Below are 24,779 nucleotides of genomic sequence, written 5' to 3'. Positions count from 1 at the left end.
CTCACCTCCAAAGGCATCTTCAGTCCTTACAGAAGGAAATAAGAAATAATTCTCTTACATTAACAGAATTTATAGAACTCAGTAGAATTTTGTTTGAAGTTCTTTTTCAGAACTTAACTTTATACAACTAACCCTTTTTCCCTTACTTCTGCAGGGCACCGTGTATGTTTGGGGGAACAGATGGCACGAGTTGAACTGTTCATCATCTTTACCAACCTACTTCGGGCATTCACATTCCAGCTCCCTGAGGGAGTAAAGGAAATCAATTTGGAGTACATTTTGGGTGCAATACTGCAGCCACATCCATATAAACTCTGTGCTATTCCACACTAGTCTGCAACATACTACACTGCAGAGGGACTTCAACGAGTTGATAACTGCAGATACTTTAAAAACACATATCACTATCTCAATTGTATTCATATGTAGGTAGCTCAGTATAGCAAATTAATACAGAGTGTTTTTATTTAGGAGGTCTGACCTCATATAGTTGAACTTGTTGAAATTAAAATAAGCATACTTGCCAAAGCTCATATAATCACATCTTAGGCATATAAAAGTACACAATAATATGTTACCAAAAAAAATGTATTTTCACACTCACAGTAGCAACGAATTAGATGCAGGATTTTAGAGAAGTGATCTGTATCAAGCAGAGTTTCCTGCATATGTGCTCAGTCAGGTATCACACTCTTAAAAAGGCACAACTGTTCTGATGCAGCAAGGGTGCCTGAATAAAAGAAAAATTTTCTTCAGTATGCTGTTACACCTCTGTGTTCACAGAAGGTCTTTTCTTACATCCTTTTGCAGAAGGTAACAGTGTATACACACGGTGTTGATTCCTTTTCCTTTCACGCTTCCAAAAAGCATTATATATTGTAGTATAAACTTCACATACGCCTCTTATAATCATAGTGCATTTAGAAATTGTTACACCTTTTTTCTTTACTTCCTCGGTATTTGATTCCTATTTTATCACAACTCTCGGATCCAGGTGCTTTCACAAACCTTTCTTTCTTCTGTTTAGAAACATTATTATATAATCCAATAATTTCCTATTTGAAGGGAAAGGAAATTAAGAATATAAACAAAGATGCCAACATTTGTTAAAGCAGGCACAGTAGAGATTTATTACTCATGGTGTTTTCTTTTGTTGTCTCATCATTCCACAACAGATGTGGAAAGTTTTGACCACTTAAAATTCAGCTGCAAGCATCCTAGATACTTTCAATTTTCAAAGTTCAACAGGAGCAAGCATAAATTGTGGCAGGATGTAGTTAAAAGCAGAAGTAGAATATTACATATTCCTCAGACATAAAACCAATGGAAGACTTGATTGTCCTCTCAAATATTTCCAATTATTTCCTTCCATTTGGTGAAAACCCCAGGGCTCTATAACACACTGTAAAGTTTGCTACTGCAGAACAAATGCAGACTTGACTTCATTGACAGTTTTCAGCTTTTTAATAAAAGACATTGTAAAACTTTCAACATTACTCCATTTTTATTGAGGAAAATATAACATCTAAAAAATCCTCCTTGAATAAGAAATACTTTCAAACATAAATTAAGAAAAATCTCTTAAACTTCATATTTCTTACAGTGAGGGCAGATCTCACATAAAACACATTCTTACAGATTTACAAAATCAGTCCGACATGATAGTTCATAAATAAAAGTTTTCAAGTCTTATCTTTTTCCTTTGTGGTGTTCATTAAAGAAAAACTCACCAAAAAAAAAAAAATCTTTCTTTTCAACCCACCATTTTCATGGTTCAATAAAGGGCCCATGATAAAGTGCTCAGCAGCATGACTGGCAGTGTAGGATACAAGCTTGGACTTTCTCTACTCCAGTGTATTTTAATGGTTCTTGAGGTATGTCCTACCTGAAAAAAAGACTCCAGTTTCTTTCCTCTGTGTTTACCCCTTTGGTCTCCTGTAGTTATTCTGTAAGCTTGATTTTTTTTTTTTTTTCTCCCCCCAAAATACTATTTCGTTATGCACATGTTTTCTGGTTTTCTTCCAAAAGTGTAGCTTGGGTTAAAACATGCACATATTCTTCACCTGTATTTCTGAAGAACTGAGGTACCTTATGATTTGCTGTACAATGCTGGTTCTAAAAAACATGGGAAGAACAAATGTTCAGAGCATACATGATTAAGGAGGTACTTTTACAAAGAAGTCGCAGGCCTGACAGTTGGTACTAGTGAAAAACAGCTGGGCTAAGAGTATCTTCTTGTTATTCCATTTAAAACCCAAAACAGCGAGAGGTGAGGCATTCCTCGGCTTTCCGATGTTTCTCGAAACGACAGTGTGAGAATTCTAGATTACCTTTTCATCACAGTTGTAAATGAAATCTGAAAGAAAATGAACAATGAAGAAAAAGCTATTTCATGAGTTAACTTCTTTGTCAAGAAAGAGAAGAAATTCATAAGGAATTAAAGTAAATCAGAGAAAAGAAAGATTTAGAAATTAAGGACAAAATGCAAGCTTTTCCTGTGAAACATCTTAAAAAACCCTAAAACTCATAAATCCCATCACTTCAGTAATTAGAACACACATAGACAAACTTTTAGAAAAATACAGACATTCAGCTCTGCTGTGATGCACCCCTTAGAAATCACTAACCCAACTTCTCGGTAAGGCAGACTGCCTAAATCCTTCAGAGGTTAAATCCCTGAAAGCACTGAATGATTTAAAGTCCAGTCTTTAGAAAAGTCTATGCTGTTGAAGATTAGATTCAGACATTAATTTTTTCCACTGATGAGAAAACTATAACTGCCATTTCCAAATTCTTCAAGTTTTCAATTCCTGAAGAAGCTAAACTGTTTGTTCCCTTGATGTCAGGGAGCACACTTTGCCCCAGTCGAACCATTTTCATGGATTATCATAAGAGATGTTTATCTCTGAATATATTCCCTCTGTAATATCTCTGAATATATTCCCTCTGTAATAACAGCCTTGCAATGTTTTGTTTCCAAAACAAGAGCAATAAAAGGATTTTGTTACATACTTCAGCTCCTAAATATTAAAATGAAAAGCTCCATGAGGAAAGTACATACAGGTCTTTGCCCATTTTTGTGAAGCACACACAATCCATACTGTTTGTGTGGTTTTAAGGACAAAATGTAATCATTGGTCAACATGACCTAGATTAAGAAAATTAGTAAGCCAGTTCCAGTCTTGGGTGAAGAGCTTTTCCTAAGATTTTTGGTTTGTTTTTATTAAAACCTGAAAGGGAAAGAGCCAAGTATCTAGATGGTCTTGGTCTCGCCTAATAAGCAGAGTATTATCAAGGGCATGTTTTGATCCACCAACCAAATTAGGTGTCTTTAAACACTTGTTAAAATAATGCATTCAAAGTTCTCCTCTCCACCCAGTAAAAAGATCATAAGTATTAGGTACTCAGCATTCACATCCAACCCTTCAACATTACCTGCACATCTAATTAAGCAAAACACAATACCAAAATATTAAATAGATAGCGTTAACTTGATCAGAATGGCTGATGCACCAAGAAGGATTATAACGGTAGGATGCTATATGGGCTGGCTGTGAGGAAACAAATAAAAAAAATGAAACTCCAGAGTGGTGAAAGCTAATCTTTGGATTGTCTGTCTGCTTTTCTTCTCTTTTTGCTGTGTTTTCTTAAGTCGTTACAACATTATAATACCATTAGAATTTTGAAATTGCTATATGTAGGATCCCAAATTAATATCAAAGCCTATCAGATGGAGGAAGGATGCGATATATAAAGCTAGCAGATCTATGGTGACACCAACAATGAATACATCAAAATATATCCAAATGCATAAAGAGTGTTTACACTCTTGAAAGCAAATGTAAAAGTCAAGTTCAACCACCTACTCATCACTAATAGTCCAATTTCTCTCAGATGTTACAGCAGAGGTAGGTACTGGGGAATGACTTGAGGGAGTAAATAATGACTTTAAAATAGTCATACTTCCATATATCTGAGCAGTATGAAAAGACAAAATTTTGTTAGCTGCTAACAAATGCTACTTTTCTGGCTACTTTTTCTGGAAGCAAAAAACCAAAGATTAACTGCTTTACTGATCATCAGTTTGCAGCAAGTAAATGAGAACATTCAAAGTCCAGTCCACTAGTACATGACTCTCAATATTAGTTAATACATAAGCCTCAATGATGCCTCTGCAACACCTTTAGGACAACAGAAATTAAAAATGTATCACTCACTTCTTGCAATACTTGTCCAAGTGTCTCCCGGCTGTGAATGCGCTTCCTGTTGAAAACCAAACCCACATTTATTTCTGCACAAAGCATTGCGGGGATCTTGTAAACATCAATCATTTATCCCACTTCAAAAGGAGAAGACTGTTATGCTAGGCTTTGTTCCACATCCTTATGGAAATTTGATGTAATTTTATGGCCTCTTAATGCAATCTTATGGAATCTACAAATTCTGATTCAGACTTGTTATTATTCTCATCAGGTAGAACTACCTGCAATAAGGCTTGCAATAGATTGCAGCTTCTCAAAAAACAACCCTGTTTAATAAAAAGCTTAGTAAAATTTCAGCATAAATCCTAGCATCAGGACATAGCTGATACTCAGTTGCTGTAGTGCCATCTTCTCCAGCACTAGACATCTGTTAATCAGTAACTGATGCAAGATTACAAATACTCTTTTTTTTTTTACTCATTCTTCCAACATAGTCAAAGCTGTAACCAGTGCTTGCAAACGTAACAGCAATACAAAGACTTTAAAAAAAGATTATTTTCTATCAAAAGTGAGAACATGTCATTACAGTTATTGTTTCCAAACATCCTGTAATGCATGGACTAAAAATACTACAAATGCAAATAGAAGGCAACATATTTTTACCTGTCTATTTTGGTTGCTATGACCACTGTAAAATTGCCTTCTGTATTGGGCAAGTAAGTAGAAGGTATAATTACATAGCTTCCTGCAGGAAGTCTGCAAAGTTGGCTTACTTCCTGTGAATAGCAATGAGGTACACAGCTAACCAGTGGCTCCAAGTGTAGAAAAGAGGAAGTATGTGGTTTCCAGCTGCTGTTAGGCACCTGCAAGAAAGAATGAAAACATGCTTACCTTTTCATACATTTCAGGCCTCACAACATTAAATTCCTGGTATATCATAGTAAGGTATGTTCCATATCTGTTCCATATCTATTCCACTCCAAATACTCACTGTTCTGGACAGAACTGTATGAGAGGGATGGGAAGGCTTCCAGAAAACCCAGATGGCAGTATCGAGTACAGATAAATCATTCCTACCATGTTTGTAGACAGTTCATACAACCCACTACCCGCATAGCTCAAAAGCTTTTTCTATTGTCTAACCTCATTCTTCCTCACTGCAGCCTAATGCCCTTGTTTTTCATCTCACAGATGTGGTGAACAGACTATATCCTTCCTCTTTTTAGTGGCCTTTCCTGTACTAAAATTCATATTAGACTTCTCAGTCTCCTATAAGCATGAAAAAATGCCATTCTTCCAATCTTTCTTCACAAAGTGTGTATTTGAAGCTACATGATCACTCCTAATGCTCAACTCCAGACTCTCCATTCAAGCAACACCTTTTTTGAAGCACATTTTCTGAAAATAAAAAGTTAGCTTTGCCTGCAAAGTAGCTACCTAACCAGAAGCTTCCCATCCTACATTTATGCAGTTCATCACTGGCAGATACATGTAGAACCTGTATTTGTCCATACCAAATCATATCTTGTTTTGTTTCAGGTTGTCTGTTCAACATATCAGTCCTTTTGAATTCTAATCTTGTCTGCAGATCCAACACCTCTTGCCAATGGACAAGTAAAAAATTAGCAGAGACAGAGAAAGTAAGTTTTCATGATCAATTACCAAAAAATCTGGTCCTCAATCACAAAGACATTGAGAATTCTTTGCAAATCCTCAAAAGAGTTCATAATTTCTAAAAGTAATTTAGAGCATTGGGAGGATTCAGTGGAACCAATTATCTGGTTACTATTCTACCTAGTGCGCAGTTACTCCATATCTTTCACAAGCATTACTTCACAGGACCAGCCTCTGTTTGTCCTAGAAGCAGCATATCCCTTGCCAAGTGCAAGGAGCACTGAACTAACTGACAGGCTTACCTTCACACTTAGCAAACAAGCAATCAAACTGACCAAAGTCTTACCTGGAAAATATGAAAACCTATTGGACGACACTTGCTATCTTGGCAGTGCTGACGGAGGGTAACTTTCACACTGCTTTTTCCTGGTCCTGCAGGAATGGAGAGGGGAAAGCAGGGATTGATATGGAAGGAGGGGAAGTTCCTGCTACCTCCAGCACTTTGCCCATTTTTCCAGCATCCATGCAGCTGCACTGTCTCCCATTCACCTGCTGGGAGTTCTTCACAGAGGGCAGCATCTGTGGGTGGTGGCTTTAGCTCGCTATCAAACGTAAGAGAGAAAAGAAACTAAAATGTATAAAACCTGTATGATTTCACAAAATCTAGAACACCAGTGCACAAAATTGAACTACTGTTACATAAACTTACATGAATAGAATTCCTCCAAACTTTCTGCACAGAGAAAAAGAGAACTGTACAACTCTTAAATCCTTAGATAATTCACAGAACTCCACAAGAACAACATAGCATATACAAACCATGCACTAAAACCAGGTTAAGATTTTAGTATATTCATGAAGTAACACAGCTTAAATATTTTTTCCTCAATACCCTTCTGCTATTTGTCCTGTTTGAAAACAATACAGCTGACAGTGTCTTCTGGAGTACACAAGAGCACCTCAGTAAGTTCAAAGCATACACTGCATTCTTTTTTTATATTCACTATGTCTTTAATCAGAGGAAACTACCATTTTATCTGCTGACTTCATCACTGTAATGTTAATCCTATTTTGATCCTAGCCCAGCACTGCTTTTCACAGTCATATGAACAATTTAGTATCATTATCAGTTGTGCAACATTTGAAACCATATTTCAGCATAACTTGAAACTATCATCTGTTCTTATTTCCAGTTTTCCAGCTGAGAACACAAAACAGCTGTTATGATATTCTGCGATTGCCCATTCTAGACACACATCCAGGCTGGCACCTCTGTTTCAGTCTGAGGAAGTGTTCTTAACAGCAATACTACAAATTTTATCCCATCGCTGAAAGTGCAATGTGTTCTACAGATAAAATATGTCCAGAAACCAAATATATCGCCAGTAAGAAGTACACAATTTGCACCCATAGAGCAAAATTAGCCTCATAGTTTTGCAGACCTTCAATCTAAAACTTGATGTCACCTTCTTCCAAATTCTGCAGAGTAAATGATTAATGCATGTTCTGGCTTTGTAGTGTGATTTGCCAACTTCTTTCCAAGGAGATATGAGTTGATAGTGTACTACCAGAATATTAAAAAAAAAAAAAAAAATGAACAGCTTTTAAACATTATGTTTTGCCTCTGTATATAGCTTACCTGGTGCAAGCTGTTAGACAACCTCAGATTTTTTCAGGTTTATTGCAAGAAGAAACAACTTTACTGACTCCACACAACTACTCATCATCCTATCCTCTTAAGTATTTATTTCAAGGCTATGGTCACCAACACAGAAATGCTCATGACTAATTGACTTTTAAGTGCTGAGATAGCTATGTAATCAGCTACAGTTAAAAAAAATTAAAAAGTTACCAGAAGCTACTGGACTGACATTGCTGATATTTCCTGTTGGATAAGCAAGCATTTTTATACAGAAGGAAAAGATTGTTCCAATTCCATTATAAAAGTCTACTTTGTGTCACAAGCTATGAGGAAAAATCAGCTAGAACACAATATGCAGTGATCTTTCAAAGATTTTTATCATAATGCTGGTAAACTGCTTGAGGCCTTCACAAATAAGAAGTTCAGCTGTATTGCCAGTGTCGAATGCTTTAATTCAAAAAACAATTCTCTGTTCAGCTAAAGATGACAGCATAAATGTCAGTGCTATTTTCCACACCTGCCTTGAAAAGATGAGCTGTGAGTATTACGCCATCTGAGTCCACTGCTGACACTCCATTTGCATTTGAAGCTGTACTGGTCACTAATAACAAGGTTATATGTCAGGCAATCTGTTAGTATGTGTTTTCCAGCATACATGATAATATACTGCTCTCCTTTTCTGTTGCTCACTGCAATAACAGCTACTTTTAACTTCTGTGGCACATCTTCATTTTTCCACACATTAAGAAAGAACTTCCACATATTGAGAAACATGTTCTGCAGAAACCTATTCAGTTCTTTTACAAAATACGCACTTTCTCAAAACACTAGGCTGCAGTTTAGAGGCAAGATGCATCTGACTACGTCTGACTAATATTTTAACAAGAGGTAGTAGCAGCTTCATGCAAAAACCAAGGAGATATAACACTACTTACATGAATTCAAAGACAAACAATGCTGTTACTTGGTACTCTGCACAACCTTTCAAAAAACATTTTGAACATTTACACTTAGTGCTATACTTCATATATTTGTTTATGTCAACGACTATAAGAAATTTTCTGGTTTTTTTTAAACCTACCTGAGAGAGATCCTTCCCGTTGAAAATACACGAAGCAAGAAATTCCCTACTGCATCTTTCAGAAAAGTGCTGGGAACAACAAGATAAAACCCAGGCGAAAGGTCACAGCACACATGCACTTCTCTATCATAGGAATGGCAGATGGTACCTACAACTGGAGGAGCAGAGAGGGTCTTTGGAAGGTTAAATCGTTTCTTCTCCACCTAGAATAGACGCATAATGATGTGTGGTGTTTTAGGAAAAATGAGGAGTTTTTAATAAAACTAAAAATGATAAAATATTTTTTAAAACATTTTTAAACATGCATACATTTACAAAAGGAAACAATTAAGGAGGAGAGCATTAGCAGATAAGCTGGACATCAAAGAGGAGTACGAAGTGTTAATATTCAGAAGGAGTAAATTTCGGAATAGTCTTCCGATAATCAGCCTGAAATGTCATGTGCTAGTTTGGAACAGTCCCAAAAGTTCTGCTACTTGGCACTCAATGATAAGTACTGGTCCACTAATAGCTTGTACAGACAGTAACTGCATTGTGATATAAACAGGATCATCCTAACGTAAATCAGAGATGTAAAATGTGTGAACACCTGAATCATATCACTGCCATAGGAAGTGAATGATTTTACTCAGATGTTTCAGTAATGCTTTAAAACTTCAATTTGGAAAAAGAAAAACTTCACTCCTGTATTACCTTCCAGACATGCAATCCCACAGCCTGATAATTCTTCCCCTGTGTGCCTTCAGTCAAAGATAGATTTTCCTCTGCTAAGCGAGTCAGATTTTTAATTCTTCCAGCCCAGTCAGCACTGTATTTCCTATGTTTCTGCAGCAGAGCAATGCACACCTCACTCTTTTCACAGACTCTCAGCCAGAACTTAGGGTTGGTAGGGAAGCTGCTGTTGTTACGGCAGCCACCTGCAGACCGGCCTCTCACCCAGGATCCAAAAAGATTCTGCGAGTGAAGCAGCACTTTCTCTAACAAAATAAGAAAAACATGTGCAGATTTCAGACACCAGAGGCTACTTAATTTTTATACAACAGATATATGGCAGAAATCTCCCAGCCCAACAAAACATGCTGTCATAGCCCTGACACTTTCTCTAAGCAGATGTTCACGACCAACATTTTGAGAGGCATGAGAATGAATATCACAACTGTTAATGGCAGATTGATGACATGATTTTTACAACAGGAAACTGCTTCTAGAAATCTGAAGTTTATCTCCCATAAAAAAGAATAAAATAAATCACAAGGCTGTCCAGAACAGCAGCCTTCTAGATGGAGAATACTAATGTCTCAACAAACTAGCACGTAACTAGATCTCAGAGAAATATCAGTCCTCTAAATAGCTTTAGTTTCCTCTTGTCCCTCTATTCTTCCCAGCAGAGACAAAAAAAGGCCTATGGATCTAAAGGAGAGGGAAAGACTGAAAAAGAGAAATCATGGTCCAGTTACATCCATTTGCATTTCAAATCAGTCTTTCCCATTGACATAACATTATTTCTACAAGAAAGATATTTTCTCATACCACACCTGTATAGAGGCTCTGAAGTTGTCCTTCCTCATTGACTGGAAAGCCCATGGTAACCTCATCAAATTCCCTGAAAAATTCCTCTTCATCAACCCAGAATTCTCCCTCTTGGATCTGTGAGAGCAGTTCTGAGGCAACTACTGGATCTAGCTGGCTCCATCCTTGACCACTGCACATAAGACAAAAGTTAACATTTAGTTCTTTGCCCAATAAAGTTCCATAACAATGTTCTATCAAATATCCCATGGAGTATGACAATAAGAGGAGGTTTCTTCATTTTATTGTCAAATACTTGCATTGAATATTTCTGTATACACGTTGCTAGTAAGCGAGAAGGATAATAGAAAGTACGAATCACAACATATCAAAGAAAACTTAGAAACAACCTAACACCAGATTGGATACAGCAGCATACTTCTAGGAGAAATAGCTACTTTGCTTACAACAGACAGTACAGTCCAAACTGTGAGAGCAAAATAAAGATTTTAAGAGTTGTTAAAAATAGCAATGAAAAAGTAAAACAAGCTGCACAGTGACTGTTCTGAAAGAATTTTAATGCTGTACAGTGAACATCAAAAACCACTGTCTGTATGAAGTAACTGGTTATTCCCATGAATCTACTGGCTAAGTCACAATAAACCAAGAATTTAAACACCTCATTATTTAGGGCCCATTAAAAGATAGTATCTTCAACATTTTTGGTTGTTTCACTAACAACAAAGAACAGTTCTGCACTTGAATAAAACAGGGCTCTAAGGCCACCCAATGAAATGCTATCCTCTTGCAACTACACAGCAGCTTGCTGTTTGGCAAAGAAACTACAAAAGACCAAACGTATAACCAGAACTTGGCCAAAAGCAAAAAACACCAACTTAAGTCTCAAAGTGATTAAGCCATCTTTTTAACTGAGGGGGAATAAAACCCTATTTCTCTAAAATGTTTATTAACATGATCACATTGTTATGGTATTTTAATGCTGAAAGCTTGCTCCTTTGGTCAAGAATTGCATGTTCTTTTGTACAGTCTAAATATGCTAACAATTTTCAAAACAAGCTAGCAGGGTCTGCCCTTTCATTCTTGTTACTTTGCTATATGAACTGCTAAATATATTTCTGCATTTCCTTTAAAACAGATCTCTTCCTTATATCTACTTTGTATCTACGCTTCCTTATATCTACTTTGTATCTACTCTTCCTTATATCTACTTTGTATCTACTCTTCCTTATATCTACTTTGTATCTACTCTTCCTTATATCTACTTTGTATCTACTCTTCCTTATATCTACTTTGTATCTACTCTTCCTTATATCTACTTTGTATCTACTCTTCCTTATATCTACTGGATTCCAGCTTCTCCTATTCATATTAATCTACAGAAATGAGAGCACACAAGCAAGAAACACAAGGATCTTTCCTTCTGCTATATTTTGTTTTATACATACTCCTTTGCTTGTCTTCTGCAACTGAGACAAGATCAAATGAGAAGAGCCAAGTAAGGCTGAGTGACTACTTGTAAGTCACAAACATCTTATGAGCAAAGATACTTAGATCAATTGCAGAACAACAAAAAAGCACCACAGAAATCAAGAGACAGAAAATAAATGAACATCTTAAGTTTATCTCTATGAAAAGATATGATGCTTTGATAAACAAAAAAAAGTTATTAAAAAAATTTAATTACCAGAACTCATAAATCAGAATGACTAGCCTTAGAACCAATGAGCTGTGTGAACTACTGAACTCTCTAAAGGATTGCATATCAACTGAAGGCTCGCTCCTCCGCTATAGCCTATTAGCAGTATTTGCCTAGGCATTCTGAAGCTCTGTGCTTCAGAACTTTCACAAATGATTGTCCAAATGAAAATAAACCTACTCACCCTTCACACCAGGGACCTCTCCAGCACCGCCTCCCCCAAGGATTTCTTATTCGCAGTAGGAAGATTTCCTTGCCTGACACTTCAGACAGATTCAACATGTCTACTACAATAAAGGCATGAAATTCTCCTAGTTCACTTGCACCTGAATAGGAAAAAAAAAAAAAGCATTTGAAAGTAAACAAAAGAACCTGTTCCATATTTTGCAATGAATGACATGAAACTATCCCGTGAAAGAAGGCAATTTTGAGATAAAAGGAAATTATTTTTAAAGTCACTACAAAAAAAGCATAAAAAACCCCAAACAGTTCATTTTAGTTGTGACTATAAAGAAATAAAATAAATGAAAATTTTAAAGCTTATTAACTCACTCTTCGATCTCAAACATCTACAAATTCTCAGTGCTGAAATTCATTGGAGTTTTTAACGTTGTGTTTTAGCTGCTTTTTCAGGGGTGGGTTGTTTGTGTTTGTTTTTGAGAACTGACCATATTAGCATCTAATGTAAAAAGCACACCTCAAAAGCACCCTCCATCCTGAACTCAATAACATCTTTAAATCTTTATTTATCCAAGGTTATACAAAATTGCACCATGAAATTCATATGGTTCTAGAATCAGCACTATGCATTTTCTGGCTGCCTTGTGCTCTGAACCATGTTAAACAGACATTTACTTTTAAAATGTCTAGAACTTTACTGTTACCTTGTCTGGAACTGAGGACTGAGCAGCTTATTACACACTGTTCCTTCAGATTCATTAATCTTCTAAACACTGCTTTCTCCAAAACCATGCCAGTCTTCTCTTTCTCCATGTTTCTTCCAGGGCCTTTCAGGGTCCATCTTTCAGCAATTCCTCCAGTCAGATCAACCAAAGCATCTGCCACCTGACCTGCCCATAACTGTTCATAAGATCCATGCACTCTAGGAAAAAAAAAAAAAAAGGGGGGGGGGGGGGGGGGGGGGAGAAGTTTCTACAAACAGCAAAACTAAAGAAACATGGTTCTTATGTACTTTCAACCCTGCCCTATATCATGATCATAACTGTACCCTACCTCATATCCCCAAGTAGGCAAAGGAAAGGACATACTATTTTATTTATACAGAATACAACATCTAAAGAACATGTAAGTTATCAGACATTCCACTGTTTGATGGGAAGTTTAGTACAATTCATTCCATCCTATATAGAAACCACTATAGTCTAGTACTAGTCATTTGTACCTTATTATCCATGCATTACATCATCTTTTGTGATATACTAACTGCATTCTGTATAAATAACATTTCTTCCTCTTCTTCAATTATTCTTTGTTCACTCTGCACAAATAACCAGCGTAGCACTTCCTCAACAATTTAAATAAATCCAGAGACTACCCTACCTGCTGCAGTGGATGCAAAACATAGCAAAAGAAATCAAGACTATAATAGAATGATAAGACAAGATAAAACAATAAGATCTCTACAGAAAACAAACAAAGAATATTACCTTTCAGACATACAGAGAAGCTTTAACATGCCATTGCTGCTTCAAAACTTCTGCTCAATGTATCTATAGTTGAATAAATTACTTCGTATTTGAAGTCTTTTTCTGCCCTCTGCTGGCAACCACACAATCTTTCACCCAAGTCCTCCTGGACATTTGATGTCTACCTTACCAATGCATTTTGTCTCCAAATTGTTTTGTCCATCTGGACAGCATTTTGATGGATGTGTCATAAAACATAAAATAGCTGCATTTTCAAACACATTAACAATATAGTTTTTTCTTCTCAAAATAATAAATCATCAAATTAAGCAAAGAGCAGTGAAACTCATACAGCCAGACCCTCAACTAGCACAGACTTACATAATGTTGTTGCTTTCCATGAAAATATTTGCATGCTTTCTGCTCTTCATTGAGCCGTCAGCTGCCCTCAAATACTGCACTAGTAAAGTATTTCCCTTTAATAAATTAGATGACCAATGGAGAGTGACTTAGTGAACATCATTTGAATCCTGATAATTCACTGCAGCTCTTACTTTTCATCATAATTCTCTCCCTAAGACTATCTTACCTCATATGCAACTAGAAACACACCTTACAGATCTACAGTTTAAAGAGCAACTTCTGCACAACCTAGTATGGGAACGCTAGCAGCCATTGTACTTTATATTGAATAATACACAGATCTATGCCCAAAGCAGTCAGATAAAATAAGTAAGCAGGAGGTATAAAAGTATTGTACCTCCCTTTACTTCCCTCAACAACAATGTTCACATACTTTGCATAAGCTTTTTCCAATAGTGGAAGCCAAAACAAATCCTCTGTCTGACACTGGGAAAAGCAGAGTTTACCACCAAGGCAAGGCAAACGATCGTCAATCGTCACTTCCACCCAGTGTCCAAACTGCCAGACTCGACAAGTGAAACAGCCTTGATATGATTCATCTGTCCAGCTGGGCTGACCTGGAGGGATCACCTAAATAGCAAAAGCCAAAATCAAGACAAATAATCAAATTTTTTGAATAAACAAAACCAGTTTAAAATATGCTGAATATCGACCATTTGTAATAATCACAGAAAAAAAAAAAAGATCACAACAAAAACAAATAACTAAGCATATCAAAACTAATACTCATATGGAGGCTTTGGATTCAAGAACAATATACAAATGTAAATTAGGTAAAGAAAACCTCTGAACCATGAAATTTCTCTATACCTTATTCAGTAGGTATTTACTCTTCTGCAAAGCTACACAGGCGCACAGGAACCAACAGTCTCCCAAAATTCCTTGTTTCACCTGCACATCCTGCAGATTGTTTGAAAATAACCGAGGAGTAGAACAAATGTCCTAAAATTAAAAGGAGGGGAGTCAAAACCAAATCCTGCATGACATTCTAAGGGAGTCTGTGTTTCAGGGAATGGGAGGGCTCCAGAGACCTCTTACAAAATAGAAATTTTCCGAGAAGTAAAAATTCCCTTATTTCAGACACAGCCTAAGCAAGCAATAACAAATTACTGCCTTGTGGCTATTTTACAGGTACTTTGTGAGGTAAATCTAGTTCCCACATGAATTTTAGTACACAAATATCACCAACAGGTGCAACCTTAGCAGAGGCACCAATAAGTGAAAGACAACATAATTCATCAGCTCCTTGCTAGACATATGATCAACTGTGATAGAACTCATGCCATTCACATTGAACTGCACATCCCAAGTCACAAAGTCTCCAAATTAGCATAAGAGAAAAACCTTTCCTAGGGCAAATAAAAATAGATTACTTGGTAGCAAAAGAGGTAATTTCAAATGCAAAGTCCCGAACACTTAATGGGATCTGAAAGTGAGTTTTTAAAATGGTTCTTCTCTCACCTGTAAACACTGCAAGAGATAGAAATTAACTGATCAGCCCTCAGCAGTAATCAAGGTGTAACGTACAAAAGCAGGAAGTTGTACACTGGGCTCCATGAAGTCATTTGTTTGCCAAGTCTATCTGATAACCAACAGCTCTATCACTGTTCTACAGCCATCCACAGATGCAGGGGAGAAAAAAAATACCACTAAAGACAATATACTTTTTTTCTCCATTACATTTTTATAGCCTTTTTCCCCCCCTCCACACAAAGGCAGTATCATAAATACTTCACATTAAACGAATGTACTGCAGAAATGCATTCTAAATTTTTTAGCTCTCATATGGCTTGCTCTGAAACCCAGCTGTAAGTTTAAAAGCAACACAAATCATATGACAAGTAATAACTTCAAAAAAGTTTTCTTTCTTGTTACCAAATAAATCAACTATCACAAAAAAAAAGCAATATCCTTCTGAAAAACTCTAAAATCCAGTTATTTGTTTTCAAGACAGTTATGCAATATATCAAAAAATTTGGGAATGACATAACGCTGTTTTTTAACTTGGTATGCACATTACTTGCATAATGAAACATAGTTATAATAAAATACCTGCATTTCCACTAGTGCCAGGAAATCCAAAAGTTCTACAACAGGGTTTAAATAAAACAAGTACCCAGACTTAGAAACTGTAACTCATATATTGTTAACACTGACATACATTGGTTTTATCACTTCTATATTTCTAAACAATAAGAACACCTAGAAGCAATCATTCAATGCTAACTACCATTTACTATCTTAAACTCCAGTTCTGCTAAAATCATAGACTTTTATACCTTAAAACTCACCTTAGGTCTCAACCAAGATATCTCGCCTCTGAATTGGGCGAGCGGGGTACAATAATCAAAAAATATAGAGGTATCACTAGCTGGAAACGTGGGGTCTGTGTAAAGGTCTCTTTTCACAACTAATTGTTTTTTCTCTCCCAGCATTTTCAAGACAATCCTAAGTAGCTTTGCCGGCTATTTCCAGGACTTCAGATTGCCAAGCAACAACCTATAATATAAGCGAGCATTACTCGGGAATTGCAACTGAGAAACAAATAAGCAGGACAGATTTATTTAGGAACAGAAAGCCTCTCACTCGTTCCACGAAGCACCCTGAACCACGCCATTGCTGGCTTCTTTCAGCACCTGATACCACCCTAGAGGTTCCCCGCTCTGCTGGAAAAGAGAAGGGGGGGTCTCAGAGAAGACCTACACCCAGAAGCCCACTTAGACCCCTTCTCCGCCCCTCTACGCACACCCTTCCCCACAAGACTCCCTCCACCAACACCCCTTTCCTCACAACCAGCCCCGACAAGGGCCCCTCCACACACGCCCACCCCCTCCTCCTACCCACCAGCCCCCTCACGCAGACACCCCTCGCCCCAGCGGGCCTCAACCAGGCCACCTCCGCACACGTCCTCCCCACCCCCGGCCACCACAGAGCCCACCCCCGCCATCTCCTCACCGGGGGGCACGCCCCGCCGCCATGCCCGGGGCGGCCGTTACCGCGGCAACGCCGGACACTCTCCCACCCCTCCCTCAGCCTCTTGTCCAGCCCAGAGGTAACGGATTGGGCCGCCGACCAATGAAGAAGCGGCAGGTGGGCACGTGGTGCATGCACCACCAATCGGCCGCCGCCCTCGGAGCAGGGAAGGGACGGGTCCCAGCGTGCCCCGCGGCGGGCGGGCTCAGCCCGCGGCAGCCTGTAGCGGCCGGCCCCTCACTGAGGGGAGCCGAGAGTCCCCGGGCACTCCGGGATTCGCGAGCCCAGGCGGTATTCCGTGCTCAGGAATAGCTGGAAGAAACTGGAAATTTCTCCTCAGCAGAGCTGGAGGAGGAAAGCGTAACGGTCACCTGAACAGCTCTAAGAGGCTGAGGAAAAACGAAACCAAACTACAGTTTCATAAAGGTTATGACAGAGAAACTGTCACAGAAATTGGTGACCCTCACACAGCGGTTTCCCGAGATAATGGCAAAGATCACATTTTCAGATAGCTTATCACTGAGTAATTGTCCAAGGGCAGAACTGACAAAGGAAGTATGCAGCTCCTTGTACTTTGATAGCTACTACTGCCTAGTGATATAGAAAAAATACACTAAAAAATACTGACTTGCTGAAAGAACAATGACAAAGGAAAGAAATGCAGAAAGAGAATGCCACTTGCAGGCCATCCTTCAGCAAACCACCGCTAGTTCCAAGGGTTTGGGGCCAGGTCAAGGCATGCTGAAGCAGACTGCTTGCTTTTTTGTATTTCAGCCTTTTATGTTAATGTTTCTAAAGAAGTTCAAGTGTGGTCAAGTAAGCAGGCTGCTGAGCCAGTGTGAAAGGACACAATGTTTAGCAAAAAAGCTGTTCTTCACACCCACCTATAAGGATGGGTTTGAGTGTAAGGGTTATGTCACCTGGTCCTTGGGTAGAGAGGTTGTCTTAACAAGAGAGATCCACAGAAAACACTGCTGTAATTCGTTTCTATCAGAAATTAATGTAGAAATCCTCCTCGCAAACCCCACAGGTAACTGCAGTATCTGTCCAACCACTGACCAATACAGAAACACATTCTTTGCCCCTTGCTTCTGCCTGTTGTATGGACATAAGGCTTCTCCCCCACATACAGCAAATTTAATCAACAAACAAGACTTTTCATGTTCGAGTTTTGACCCTTTCATGAGCAAAGGAAACATTGCCGTCAATAAGAATAAGGACCCCTCTTGTCTATGGCTCATGCAAGAGGGCTGCAGCTGCACAGGCTGCAAGCGAGCTGACACAGGAGAGGTCTGTTGGGGGAGGGAAAGGGAAAAAAAAAAGGCCTCTGTCTCAGGAACAGTGAGGCTCTCATCTGGGTGATTTCACCCTTGCTGCTTTCTTTAGGAAACAGCCATCACAGATCACAACTGCGTAAATTCCATTAAAGGACAGACTCTAGAAAGCAGGATGAATGTTGAGCTCTAACTGTAAATATAGTAGATCCGATCTGGAACAGTGAACTAGTTAAACACCTAACAGTATTTATTTATGATGCTATTAGAAGAAGGAAAGAGATGGACATTATCTTGGTCTCTAAGATATGTGACATGCTTTCCTTGCCCAACTGCAAAGTTGGAAATGGGCAAATTCATCCATTATGCAGCTGGCAATGTTTTTTTTCCTATTAACTCCAAACTCTTTGGAACAAAAGCAGCAGAAAATTTTCTCTGCTGCCTCTTGGCAATCCTACTGGATTAAACTATTCCTGAAGACAGAAACACAGGTCTATTTAGACAGCAAGTCTTGAACATTTTAAGAGAAAATGACACTTGCCTTTTTGTCAATCTGTTTCTCAGTGCACTTTACATAGGTGCTTCATATTTCCTCATAAAAGAGGAAAGCAGACACTGAGAGGCTGAGTCCAGTTGCTATGGAAATATAAACAGTTAAAAGGGATTTGCATCCAGTTAAATAGCCAGCTCATTTCCACGTGAATGAACACTATCCTTTGACAGAGTAGCATTTGATATTTTCGTGATTGTTTTCCAGTTTGGGGGTTTCATCAACGTCATGTTTACTTTCATCTCCAACTCCAGATGGTTCAAGGACAGGGAGACCGGTAGAAGCGATCGAGCAATGGTGGTTGGGCCCAACGTGTGTGTTTGTTTCTGCAAACTCAGACACACCTAAGTTGTTCAAATTGCACAGGGGAGCTCTTCCAATTCTTTGGATCCTGACACCAGGCTTAGGAAGGGCACAGGCTTAGTCCCTGCAATACCACTAGGCTGACAGTGGTCAGAGCTGTGTCAGAGGAACAGCACAGAATGTCATTTTGCTTAAGGGAGATTTTGGAGGGGATATTTGGGATTTATGGTCAGAAGAGCATGGTATGGAAGGAGTCTCTGATGGTTTTCATCAGCCAGCCAGAAGCAGCCTGGTATAGCTGTCCTCTTCAGCTACTGGGAAGACAGACTCAGTCTTCTTCCAGAAAGACAGAGTGGCTTCATCTGAGGAAGACTCCCACTGGTAGGCAAAGATCTCCCTCATTACCTCAGGCACACCCAGAGGTAGAGCACAGCTCCAAATTTCCATGCCATCTACCACAGCACACAAGAACAAGGTGGTACAAGACATCAAAATTAAAACAATGCAAAAAGCTGATGCTTCCCTTGGTCATTCACCTAGGGTCATACACCTGGAACGTCAACCAGTTACTATGACTTAATCCCTGTGACCATTTCCACTAAATCACAGGAGCATGAAGAATATCCCATCCCCCACCCTTTCTTACAACCTCCCACTCTTCCTTAAGACCCTGCATCTCAGCAAGTACACTTTTGGAAAAGGGTCCAATGCTCTGCAAAACCCATTAATGCCATTTCTTAAATTTTAGAGACTTGTCTCTAGTATGTTAGAACATATCTCTTTCTTGTGGGGCACAGAGCATGCTATGTTCAGCATAATCCTAATTCTCTTGACAAGAAATCAGAAGTGTAAGACTTGAGTTTTCCAGTGCAGAAGGTGCATGCATCTAGAGAAGGAGTGAGGGGAAGTGTTCACACAGGCTCAATCATTTAATGCAACCAGCTAGTCTCCCTCTGTATAGAGCGAAAAGTCACCTCTGGAGTATGGAATAGCTTTTCTCTACACTCCTTTATCTATAAAAGAAAAGGTTGCCATGTTCATGTAAGACATGCTCTAACTGGTGCCCAAATTACTATTGTAATGAATGAAAAAACAGGATAAATGCACAGTATTAATAAAAAATTCTTATTAAGTTGGTGCAGAATACAGAGCAGCATTTGAGGTAATTTTTGAGAAACAGTGTGCAATTTCCACTTTAAAAGGATGCTGAAACATCATGCTCCACCCCAGAGCTAAAGCAATACATGAAGTGTGGAAGACATACCTTGCAGCAAGAGACCAAACAACTCAATCTGTTTTCTTTAAGAATTAACAGGTACTTACATGGGAGAGAGGTTAGTAACAGTAAGCAGTTTATGTTTCGCAAACAAAGCAGTAGTTTCGAGAGCCTGAAACTAGACAAATCCAAACTAGAAATTAGGTATGCAGTTTTAGGAATGCATGTAATAAAAAGCTACAACAACTTACCTGGGTCTTCCAGAAATTCAGTGTCATTTAGATTGGGTCCTCCCAACAGAAAAATAATTCTATGACTCAGAGGATAGCGGCTTGATAAATCTCACACTGTGATTTCTACTGCAGTTTCATTTATACACAAAGTCTGACATTGTGGTCATAATGACTTTGGGCTTTTATCAATCTATAGTAAAAAGCGTGAAAACAAGTGTCACGTGATTTATAAGTGTTGACTGTATTGTGTTGTTTTATCTTTGGACAAACACAAACAGGGAAAACAGACTGAAGTGTACTTGACCTCAGTGAATTGTGCAGTACATGTGCTTAGTACAGATGTACAGAAGGTCCCATGTTATCTGAAAAAGGCAACGGCCAAGGTCACTGCAGTGTGAGAATGTGAGAAAATTTTGGTTAAATCAGAATGTTTGGGATGCTTGCTAGAATTGTTCTTGGTTAATGGAGTGCATGGTTAGGTTGTTGCAATGTATCATGACAGCAAAATTACTGATACAAGCTTAACAGAGTAATACGTGTAGCTAACAAGAATTATACTTAACATATCAATCAATGTGGCTATGAAATGCTAAAAAATTAAATTAGTAACATTCCATTTTATTAAAGGGTTTGGCTCTTCAGAGCTTTTCCACAAGTGATATTTCTACATCCCATGTCACCCTGCGCAAGGCTGCAATGAAATAAAGTAATTGCTTTCATTTTCAAAATAAAGACGACAACCCTATCTCTTGGCATCTGCTTAAATAAAACCAATTTGCTGTACTAATCTTACTTTAACAGATCAGAAATGAACGTACCAAAGATAAGCCAAATAAACAGTTTCTATTTAATCTCAGTCTAATTTGCCTGTCAATGTGAAGTGTACTATACAAGCCAAGACAGAAAGTAGCCTGAAGCATTAATTTATTTTGTGTCAACAAAAGGAAGGCTTATCTCCACAAATTTGCTGCCAATGTTTTGTCTCTGCAAAATAAAAATGCACTCCTTGCTCGCAGGAGGAGCACAAGTACCTGAAGAAGGATGCATGGAATACTTTCAACAAATCTTGCTCTGCTTCTGTGTTTCAGAGAACAAGTCTTATGAAAATAGGATCTGATGGGATCTCACAGAGATGAGAACAGAAACACTAACTTGGATCTGATGTACTTTAAGCGGGAAACAGTCTGTTAGCTTCAGCCAGCATTTCCCTGCTCTGATGCATATATATGCAAACACACAGCTCATCTGATGTATTTCACTCAGCTGTAGTAACGATAGATAATATTTACTTTTGATTATTTGCTTTTGCCACCTCTCCAACTTCTTGCTGTGCAGCTTTTAAATAGCTTCCAAACTCCCTCTATGCTGCACTCCAGAAAAGGACAAAACAAAGACAATGTACCAAGTTAGCTCTTCCACACATCTTCAGCAGGGATGCTGAAAAACTGCCCAAAAGGCTAAACTTGTCACAAAGCTTAGTTTAATTTGACAATCATCATAAGGCATCCATGTAAATTAAAAATTTCCACCAGGGTCACATATATTGTCCCACAACATAAAACGTGTTAAAACGGAGGGCTGGGATTCCAAAAGATGCTAGTGGTTACTGGTCTTGGCCAGGCTGCTGCTGCTGGCAGTGGGGTCCAGGAGACACAGCACCAACAGCGGTAACTCAGGAAGCGGGAAGTCAGCTTGCACAAATCTCTTTCAGTAGAACAACTAATAAAAAGAGATTTGTACAGAAAACCTCATTCTCCATCCTTTCTGGGAAAACAGAACAAAAAAGATAATCCCATTCAAGGAGCAAAGAGCAGAGCTTGGAGTTCTGAAGCCCAACAATGCCGATGGCCCATTTTGAAAACTAACGAAGCACTACAGAGGCCTGAGTTTATTATTGCTTTATCCCAGTTCAGCCCAGGCTAAGGCTACGGTGAAGTCCAAATTAATTTAAAGCCAGAAAATGCAGATCCAGTAACAGCACCTAAGTCCCCATCCACACATGGGTGTAAACAGATACTTTTGGTGAAAAAAAAAAAAAATCTCCCAAATTTCCCCACTTTCTGTGCTATGTAGATCCCCATAGCAGGGCTAAAATTTGCCCCAAAGTATATAAAAGTTTCTTTCTCACATCTCCTTTAGCTGAGCCTCTTACAAATGTTTCACCTTTTATTCAAACTAGTCCTCTATCCTGGTGATACATCAGCTCAGAGATGCTTCGTGGGAGCTCACTGAGAGGCACACAGGTACCCACATGTTAAAAAGAATGTGGCACAGAGTGTAAGAACCATCACCTGTACTCTGTAATACCCAACGATGCTTTGCCCTCAGCTTCCTGAGACCAAACAGCACAGATGGAAGAGAGAGTCTCCCCATCTTGCATGCCTGGCCAGTGATCAAGAGAAATAGCATGCTGTGTAAATGAAATGGCATCTTACCACCACCATAAGTCAGAAAACAGACTCAGGTAAAGTGGGGCTTAAAAGTTTCACATCAAGAAAGAGGGTGCTTCCCTCAGACTATCGTATGACAGGACAACTGTTATTCAGGCGAACATTATTCAAGGCAGTAAAATTTTAGCATGGGTATCTCCATGGTTGACTTACAGGCCAAACATATGCTAGGGATCTTTAAAAAAATTAAATTAAAGGTCCTGTTAATTCTTCCAAAAGGACAGAATAGAAGACACACAGTGCATCTAACAAACACACGTGCTACACATCCTAACACACTAACAAAGGCTGCAGCTAGACTTGTCAAAACAGTTAAAAAGATTTAGGCATCCAGCTAGTACCAGAATTTATGGCATTTGGGCACCTAAATTTAACTTTTTTGAAAATTCGAGCCTACACATTTCTTTATTGCTTGTCCCATTGAGTGCAAAGGGAAAACTGAGGGTAGGGTTAACTACAGAAGGATTTCAAATCCATCATAAGGTTTCCCTGTTTTTTTATATATATATTTTTTTATATATATATATAAAAAGCATTATTATTATTTAGCCACCTGGGGGCAGGGGGGAACAGGAGCTATTTAAAATTAGTTTCTTAATTATTTAAGCATTAGTTCCCCTACCTCCCAAATCACAATACCTCTGTCACAGTAAGGAGCATAACATGAAAACCTGTTTGCTGCCACTGACAATTCCTGAGTCACTCCTTTGCAGAACTTCAGCCCAAATATCAGGATAATGGCAGCTTGACACATATACACTCCCCAGCAACGTACACACAGCAAGTAGGACATGCCTCAGTGGCCTCAGACAAAAAGAGGAAAAAAAAAAAAAAAAAAAAAAAAAAAAAAAAAAAAAAACAAAAAACAAAACAAACCATCAACCAACAAACTTGGAGAAACCATCCAGAAGAGCCTCAGGAAAGGGAACTACCCACTTTCCATGGAGAAGCAACTGCCCAGGAGTCCCCGCCCAGTATAAACAGAATCAAAATATCCATCCTACAGCTGAAGGAGATCTCTGAAATCTGGCAGTGTCACACGCTGGATACTTGAAGGCACATTTGCTTTGTGTTTTGGGAGAGAAATCCAGTTACAACAACACACTGCAGCTGCAGGGCTGAGGGCAAGGAGGCAACACTTGGTATCCTTCCTCTGTTCCTGTCCCCATTTTCAAGCTTCATGGCTGGCATGAGCTGGTGATCTAAGCAGACACATTAACATCCCTGAGTGAAATGGCACCATTTGTGGCCTCTGAGACTTTGTCCTCAAGCACCATTGCTGGTGTGTCTGTAGTGACTGCTGTAGTGTCTATGGCAGGAAGTGGATTCAAGCCCTGTGATAAGATCTGTTGGATGGTTTTCCGCAAATTGGGGTGCAGCTGGTTTTGGGTCTGGTAAAAAATTTCTAAGGCAAAAGACTTGAGGGTGCCAGTGCAAAGGTCCTCATAAAGTGGAATTGTGTACATCCGAGACATCTGCAAAAAAGGAAAACTGGATAATATCAGTTCAATAAAAGTCAAGAAGTTCAGCTCTTCTACAGCTACACTCCAACAGCCCTGAATGACTTCAGACTGGAGACAAGCAATACATTTCTTCAAAAGACAACCAAGTCTATTCTAAATAAGTTTAATGCAAAGAATTTTATGAATGATAATAAAAAAGCATTTGCTCTCTAAGACTGAGCTAATTCCACAAATAACAGAACTATTTTTAAAAGGGAGGAGGCCACAGCGAACACATGCATTAACCTTTTGCTCCTGCACAATAAAAACTACTGAAAGGAATTCAATGAGCCCTAGCCTTGCTTGAAGTGCAAATATTCAAACAATCACATGATTTAGTAGTGTGAAAATTTCTGGTCTCGAAAAGCCAGGGCTGCTACAAAGCAACACAAAAAACACACTGGGCAGAGCTGGGACAAGGGTATTGAGTTAGGCTTAGAAAAG

The 24,779-nt window shown here is 38.7% G+C and overlaps 3 protein-coding genes across 20 annotated transcripts in view; 1 reads left to right on the top strand and 2 right to left on the bottom strand.

Annotated features, from left to right (window-relative positions):
* The window catches only part of LOC115346834 (cytochrome P450 2J2-like), a 105,570-nt gene extending 105,233 nt beyond the window's left edge, over positions 1-337 (top strand). For all 3 annotated transcript variants that reach the window (XM_030027344.2, XM_030027343.2, XM_030027342.2), the window contains one exon: positions 155-337. In XM_030027344.2, coding sequence (XP_029883204.1) covers positions 155-333 — 179 coding nt within the window. In that variant the 3' untranslated portion in view covers positions 334-337. The remainder of the gene's footprint in view (positions 1-154) is intronic.
* Positions 338-1,449: 1,112 nt separating this feature from the next.
* On the bottom strand, positions 1,450-16,919 carry CAPN10 (calpain 10). 7 transcript variants are annotated; one of them, XM_041126441.1, is made up of 15 exons: positions 16,790-16,919; positions 16,421-16,497; positions 16,126-16,333; positions 14,645-14,776; positions 14,208-14,404; positions 12,650-12,867; positions 11,950-12,091; positions 10,075-10,241; positions 9,233-9,516; positions 8,540-8,742; positions 6,163-6,418; positions 4,976-5,065; positions 4,218-4,266; positions 2,331-2,356; positions 1,450-1,885 (listed from the first exon to the last, which is right to left on the bottom strand). In XM_041126441.1, the coding sequence occupies exons 3-15, from the start codon at positions 16,267-16,269 to the stop codon at positions 1,775-1,777; spliced, it is 2,019 nt and encodes a 672-aa protein (XP_040982375.1). In that variant the 5' UTR covers positions 16,270-16,333; positions 16,421-16,497; positions 16,790-16,919; the 3' UTR covers positions 1,450-1,774. The 7 variants fall into 7 exon arrangements, with proteins under 7 accessions (XP_040982375.1, XP_040982376.1, XP_040982377.1 ...); XM_041126442.1 differs by having other exon boundaries at positions 4,218-4,263; XM_041126443.1 differs by having other exon boundaries at positions 1,450-2,356; positions 4,866-5,065; positions 6,163-6,248; positions 6,366-6,418.
* A 4,927-nt stretch (positions 16,920-21,846) lies between these two features.
* Positions 21,847-24,779, bottom strand: part of ABCC5 (ATP binding cassette subfamily C member 5) — a 74,575-nt gene continuing 71,642 nt past the window's right edge. For 9 of the 10 annotated variants that reach the window (XM_041126971.1, XM_041126975.1, XM_041126974.1 and 6 more), the window contains one exon: positions 21,847-24,308. In XM_041126971.1, coding sequence (XP_040982905.1) covers positions 24,036-24,308 — 273 coding nt within the window. In that variant the 3' untranslated portion in view covers positions 21,847-24,035. The remainder of the gene's footprint in view (positions 24,309-24,779) is intronic. The other variant, XR_005933471.1, reaches the window with a different exon arrangement.

Source organism: Aquila chrysaetos, chromosome 10 (genome assembly GCF_900496995.4).
Source record: "Aquila chrysaetos chrysaetos chromosome 10, bAquChr1.4, whole genome shotgun sequence".
Classification (NCBI taxonomy): Eukaryota; Metazoa; Chordata; class Aves; order Accipitriformes; family Accipitridae; genus Aquila; species Aquila chrysaetos.
Note: the sequence above shows the minus strand (reverse complement) of the source record. Positions and strands in the feature narration are given on the sequence as shown.

Excerpts from the sequence above, each read along its gene's own strand:
- CAPN10 (XM_041126437.1), bottom strand. The coding sequence starts at position 16,269 with ATGCTGGGAGAGAAAAAACAATTAGTTGTGAAAAGAGACCTTTACACA. Across the intron at positions 9,517-10,074 it reads ACTTCAGAGCCTCTATACAG|AGAAAGTGCTGCTTCACTCG; the intron begins GTGTGGTATGAG and ends TTATTTTGTTAG. Across the intron at positions 2,357-4,217 it reads TTGGACAAGTATTGCAAGAA|ATTTCATTTACAACTGTGAT; the intron begins GTGAGTGATACA and ends ATTTTCTTTCAG.